The sequence below is a fragment of the Trypanosoma theileri genome (assembly GCF_002087225.1).
Source record: "Trypanosoma theileri isolate Edinburgh chromosome Unknown TM35_Tth_9_V1, whole genome shotgun sequence".
NCBI classification, from domain to species: Eukaryota; Euglenozoa; class Kinetoplastea; order Trypanosomatida; family Trypanosomatidae; genus Trypanosoma; species Trypanosoma theileri.
Genome location: NW_021639851.1, coordinates 140,255 through 146,745, shown reverse-complemented (window position 1 = coordinate 146,745; position 6,491 = coordinate 140,255). Strand labels below are relative to the sequence as shown.

At 43.3% G+C, this 6,491-nt stretch overlaps 3 protein-coding genes across 3 annotated transcripts; all 3 read left to right on the top strand.

The window, feature by feature from the left end:
* Positions 1–61: 61 nt before the first annotated feature.
* On the top strand, positions 62–1,528 carry TM35_000091560 (uncharacterized protein; the record flags this gene model as incomplete). Its single annotated transcript, XM_029024395.1, has 1 exon — positions 62–1,528. One exon carries the CDS (start codon positions 62–64, stop codon positions 1,526–1,528), a length of 1,467 nt encoding a protein of 488 aa, XP_028884172.1.
* Positions 1,529–2,050: 522 nt separating this feature from the next.
* On the top strand, positions 2,051–2,467 carry TM35_000091550 (cofilin/actin depolymerizing factor; the record flags this gene model as incomplete). Its single annotated transcript, XM_029024394.1, has 1 exon — positions 2,051–2,467. The coding sequence occupies one exon, from the start codon at positions 2,051–2,053 to the stop codon at positions 2,465–2,467; it is 417 nt and encodes a 138-aa protein (XP_028884171.1).
* Positions 2,468–3,455: 988 nt separating this feature from the next.
* Positions 3,456–6,332, top strand: TM35_000091540 (putative ETO1-like protein 1-like; the record flags this gene model as incomplete). The annotated part of the gene is made up of 1 exon (XM_029024393.1): positions 3,456–6,332. The coding sequence occupies one exon, from the start codon at positions 3,456–3,458 to the stop codon at positions 6,330–6,332; it is 2,877 nt and encodes a 958-aa protein (XP_028884170.1).
* Between the last annotated feature and the right edge of the window lie 159 nt (positions 6,333–6,491).

Sequence of the window (6,491 nt, the reverse complement as noted above, 5' to 3'; positions counted from 1 at the left end):
TTTTTTTTTTTTTTCTTTTTTTGCTGTCTTTACTTCTTTATTTCTTCTTTTTATTGCGCAGATGCAGGTAGAAGGAAGTTTAAGTGGTTCATCCTCGCCTTGTGGGGCGCTACCACTTCTCGTGGATTTAAGTGATGGTCTCGCATCGCAGAGTCTGTGTCGTGCGAGAATGTACGTGAATTTTCTCACAAACCTCCCGCCTCAACCACATCCTTTTGGTATTTTCCTTGAAGAGGCATCACGTTTAAAGACTGCATCAGCTGCAGGAGAAGAAGGAGGAAGAATGACGACATCATCTTCTTTGAACGATCCCATGATGACATCAGAGACCAGTGAAGAAAAAAAAGGAAAAGCGGCATCTAACGAGGATGATGTTACACCTTCGCTACTTGATGCGCTTCGACAGAAACATGGTTATTCTTCTGGTTCTGCTCTGTACCGCATGTGGGTTCAGCAAACGCAGGATTATCTCTCCATGATGGCCCAGCGGATAGCAGACGCCGTCTTAACACATGCAATTCCATTAGTTGTGGATGAAAAGCAAAAGGACCCACAATCATCTCATCTCGCATCCAATGGCCATAAGGAGAATAAGAAAATGGGTGTAATATCCGAGGAGAGTCCTCAATATGACATTCACGTTCGTTTTCTCCCCTCTCCTGCCCCTCGTGCGGTAATTGATCCATCGCTTGCGCAGGCCTTCTGTGCGGAGATCATTGTGCGGGATGTGGCGGCACTGCGCCGACGTGAATTGGCGGCATCGCTCCTGCGGGCGCGTTACACGGCGGTGGCGGCGGAGGGACAAACAGTGCAGAGCGCATTGGCCTTCTGGCGCGCTGTGCAGATGGATGCGGCAGTGGAGGAAGAGGAGGAGGAGGAAGATGGGAATAAACGTGAGGATAAAGGGGAGGAATATAATGAGGATGGAGGAGGAGAAGGAGAAGGTGAGGGAGAGAACACTATGGCGTTAGGTATTAGTACTTCTTCAGCGGTGGTGCTTGGCCGCTGCAGTGAGAAGACAGCCACCGTCCAACAGCTTCCTGCTGGGCCGTATGGGGAAGGAAGTAAAGATACCGATGGAATAGACGCAGAAGGGAATGAGGAGAAGTGTGCGTGGGTGCAGCCACAGATAAAACAGGCAAGACGCTTTCATCATACGCATCCTTCTCCTCTTCACGGTATGTCACAGAAACGACATCGCGTGACGATAAACGACACAACAACATCAACAACAGAGATAACGAAAGCACCACTGCAAAGTACAGCTGGGCTTATGGCTGTATTTTACCTCGCAACTAACGGCGTACTTTATACCGGTACTGTATGTGGTTTGCAGAAGAGAGGCACACAAGTACAAAAACCACATCAATCCGAAACCAGTACGGTGGAGAAAAAGACGGATAACAAGAAGTGTAGTGTAGATGAAAAACAAGTGGAGGAAACACCTGTAACTCGAGATGCGAAGTCTGTATTTTTTCTTCCTTGTGCCTCTAGCTCAAGTTTTCTTCGTGGACTTCTTGGTCTCTAGGAGTGTTTTTTCTTTTTTTATGTTTAACTTCCAATGGAAAGATAACACCTGTTTATATAATGGAGTTTGTATAGTTATGGTCACATCGCGTTTTTACACGCCTCTTCTGCGTCCCATTTTTCCCCTTAAAAAAAGAACAAAAACAAAACAAAATTGTTCTTTCTTCTGTATATACATATAGCTTCTTTTACTATTTTTACATGATCTTTATTTTCCTTATTTATTTTTTATCCTTCTATTATATTCTTTCTGTTATCATCATTGGTTATTAAAACAAAACAATAAATAAAGTGATTACCGAAAGAAAAAAAAAAAAAAGAAATATTTAATCTACTTTAGAGCTTGAAGTTAGGACAGAAAAAAAAAAAAAAAAAGAAAGCAAAGCAAAGCAAAGCAAAGAGTATCCGCAAAAAAGAAAGAAAAACAAACAAACAAACAAACAAACAGAGTGGTCTTACACATAAATATATATAATTTGCTTTACATCCAACAGTAAGGAATAAAAGAAAAGAAAGTGTAAAGATGGCCATGTCAGGTGTTTCTGTCTCGGACGAGTGCGTCACCGCACTCACGGACCTGCGCCACAAGAAGAGCCGCTACGTCATTCTGCACATCGTCGACCAGAAGTCGATAGCCGTCCAGACCGTCGGCGCCCGCGACGCCACCTTCGACGACTTCGTGAGTGCCATCGACAAGACAACGCCCTGCTACGCCGCCTACGACTTTGAGTACGACACCAACGAGGGGAAACGCGACAAGTTGATTATCATCAGTTGGAATCCCGACAGCGGCGCCCCGCGAACAAAGATGCTCTACAGCAGCAGCCGCGATGCCCTCAACGCCCCAACGGAGGGATTTCAGCCCATTCAGGCAAACGACGTGTCGGAACTGGACTACGAGGATATCGTGCGCAAGGTGAAGGCACACCGAAAGGGGTAAAGAACAGAGCAGAGGAGTACTGGAAAAGAAAAGAAAAGAAATGAAAAGAAAGAAAAAAGAGAGAAATATTTACAAAACAAAAAAGAAAAGAAAAGAAGAAAGAAAGAAAAGAAGAAGGATCACACACTTTTCTTAGTAGTGAGATCGAGTCAGTAAGTTAACGTGTGTCTGTGTATGTGTGAGAAAGAGAATGAGTATTACTCGCTTTCTTTTTTTTTTTTTCATTTATTTGTTTTGGTTTTTTTTTCTTCTTTTTTTTTTTCTCATCTAGATACTGTTCTGGACACACCTCCTTGGTGTGTTGCGGAGAAAAAGAGAAAAAAAAGGGCAATCATTCGATGCTCTTTATTGCCGGGAGTAGGCAGGAAATGAAAACAAGAGGGGGGAAACATATCAATAGGGATTTAAAACAATCAAGCAGAATTCGAAAAAAAAAAAAAAAAGAGTAAAAAAAAATTAGAATGAGTGGTAGCGGAAGAGACAGAAAGAAGAAAAAAAAAAAAAAAAGAGGGTGCGTCATGTTAGTAAACAAGTCATGAGAAAAAAAAAAAGGGAAGAAGAGTAAAGTCATGCTTTATTTTGCCGAACACCTCTCTCAAAGAAAGTGGGTGGTATTCTTATAAATTGCATTTGACACGCATTTTTTTTTTTGTTTTCCCGCTGTTATCAAGGCTACTATGAGGTACCCTATTCCATCATTTTTTCTTTTTTTCAAGTGGTCTATTTACATGTGCAGGGGTGTAAATCTCCGTGACGCCAATTTATCCTTTTTTTTTATTTATTTTGTATTTTAGTTTACCCGCCATCTATTGTACTGAGGGGCTTTTTTTGCTATTTATTTCTGTTCTTTTTTTTTTTTTTTCTTTTCTTTTATTCATTATTATTATTGTTTTATTAGCGAAGTAGGGTGAGGGAAATTGACCGCTGTAGTTTGGAGGTTAGCACAGGCCTAACAACCCCCTTACCACACAACTCCCTTTTTGCAGAGATGGGATTTGCCTTTAAGGAGGTTGTGGCATCTACACAAGAAAGTACTATAAAAACTCCAAACCCTTTAACTTCACTCTATGCGGAGGAAAAAAACAGAAATGGTTCACGGACCAACACAAAGCGGTTGAACTCATCAACAGAACAATTGCCATCTTCGTGTGAGAGTACGTCGTTAAACCAGTTTCCCCGTCAATTAGTAGGAGTCTTATGGAATCAACTCTTCCCATCACTTATTGCGCCTTTTCTTCTCCCGCGTGATGTGGCGCAGGTGGCTCTCGTTTCGCGCACATTATACCACGTAACACAGAGACCAGAAACATGGAAACATATGGCGGTAGTGTTTTTCGACATTACCCCCGATGCGGCGGAATCATTGGAGGAGTTATTTTGGAAATTATACCGTACAGAGATGAGTTTTCGCGAATCTGGCTGCAATAAGAGTAATAGTTTAGGTGAAAGTCGTGTACAAACAGTAAGTGTGCGAAGGACGGAATCACCATCAAAACTTTCATTCACTAATGAAAAAATTTGGATGCTTGAGGGAAAAGCAATACACACAACACCCTGTACTCCTTTTTCAAGATCGGATACTTATACAACCGTGGAACGCCACTGGGATTATCAAGAGGTCTCCGCACTGGAAGAAGAAAAGGAAGAAGAAGGACAAGAAGAAGAAATGTTATCCCTTCAAGAACTATATCAGGAACATGAACAGCAGTTTGAGAAACCAGATGGGTTTCTTTTACCAAACTTCTGCCCTGTTGATTCACACTTGGTGGATTCATTTGTAGTCAGGAATGATATCAGTCAACTACAAGGGAGTATTAACAATATTGAGGATAGTATTGTGTTGTGTAATGATATTCAAAGAGCGAATGAATGGAGTACACATGACTCACCGCTACCAATCCAGCCGCAATCTTTACCGCACCACTATGAACGACATGATGTGGAAGAACTATCTTATAACTCTGCTGATGAAATATGCAGAAATTCTCCATTGCGGCATTGTGAAGGATGTAGTCCTCTTATACAATTATCACGTCGTCATTTTTTGGATGTTAACACTAATGACTCCCTTTTACTTGAGGCTTTACACTGCTGGACCTCTGTAGAAGTTGAAGCTCTTATGGGGAGTGAAAGTGATTTAAAGTATGAGGAACTTTTAGTTTGTGCGGCCACTATGAACCGAACGGCACAACAGAGTCATGAACCTTTTCCATGGAAGGCGTATTACAAAACACTCTACGAGAGACGTGTGGGTTCTTTTCTACGTTCTCTCAGATGTATGCGTGATTTGTCGCAACGTGCGCTTTCTCTTGGAGATGTACATGCAGCTGTAGAACATCTCACTTCGGCCGTTAATACTATTTATCAAGGGGGTTGTTCAATGAGTGGACGGGGTACAGGAACTGTGGTGTGTATGGAATTATGCCGTACATTACGACTACGTGCTCATTTGTACCATCGACTAGGAGAGATGGAATCTGCATATAGTGATTTCTGCTTAGCAAATTTACTTGATCATAATAATAATAGTATTAATAATAATAAAATTGGGGATGAGAATGAGGTAACGTTATTTCCTTTTACTCCAGAAATGGTTCCTAATGGTGACTTTAACTGTTTATCATCATGTTTAGAGTTTGAGTACTCGCAGATGTCCGTGCAGAAGGATGTATTTCATCGAGCTGCCTTTTTACAGAGATGGTTACATCATCATGGAGCCTCCGTATTCTTATACTTGCAGCAATACATGATATGTGATGATTTAAAAATTGGAGCGCCTCATTTACTGCAACGAGCAGCGGAGTGTGCAACGACGTATGAACATGTTCTCGTACAGGCATGGAAGTCGTATGATCGCGGACAAACAGAGTCTGCGGTGAGTGAGGCTGAACTCGCTGTTTCTATGCTGCCGCTTTCCTTCCGTCTGCACGCGGAACAGGTTTCGGCGGCCCTTCAGCCGCTTCTCGCCGACCCCGTCGAGGAGGAACTTCTCCGCTTCTTCCGCACCAACCCCGAATCCCAATCACAATCGCAATGGCAACTCCCATCGCAACATCAATCACAATCCCCCACCGCCGCCTTTGCATATTATACGCTTGGATTTATGGCCCAAACTGTTCCCGGCGTGGGCTCCGCGGCCCTCTTGTCGTTTCTCGCCCTCAGTCACTCCGACACCCACCGCGCCGTTGCGCTGCGCCTGTTGGCACACGACCACGCAGAGAGAGGCAACACCGGCAGCGCCGTGTCTCTGCTGCGCATCGCCCTCCAACTCAGTCCCAACACTTATTCCCTCTACAGTCATCTCGCACGACAGCAGATGTTGGCAGGCGACAAACTCGCAGCGTACACCACACTCAGCAGGGCCATTGAGAAATGTCGCCCCATACCGGCAGAAGCGTTTGCGGAGCGGAGTCGCTGTCGGCTTCTGGATCCACTGCTGGATGTGAACGAGGCAACATGTAGGGATCCACGGATGTCGTACCCTTATCAAATACGCGCAGCTATGAAAATGGACCAGGGCGACAGTGAGGCCGCCATCACGGAAATAAGTCGTATTATTTCACTCACATCAAATCCAAACGATATATTGTTACGTTCGTGCTTTAGGCTTGATTCCGGTAGGCAGGAAGGAGTTCTTGAGGATCTTGTCATGTTGGTATTGCTCGCACCACAGCAAGAAAGTTATCGCGAGTGGCTTCTCCGCTCTGCAGAATTTTTCTCTGGAAGTGAGAGCAATAATGACACAAATGTTAACATTCTTACCAGAGGGAGCAACAGTAACGAGTATAGCAGTGACGAGGTTAAGGGTGCTGTGCGCAGAAATGCCGCAGGTCTTAAAGCCCTCTTATCTGCACTCGGTCTGTAGAAGAAAGAAGGAAAAAAAAAAAAAATGAAAATTATTTGGGTTCTTAGCTAATAAATTGAAATTTGTCTTTTTTTTTCCTGTATGTAATGTTTCTTTTTGTATGTGTGTCTTTTTTTTTTCCTTTATTTTCGCCTAGTATTCTTGTAGGTGGTCTCGGTT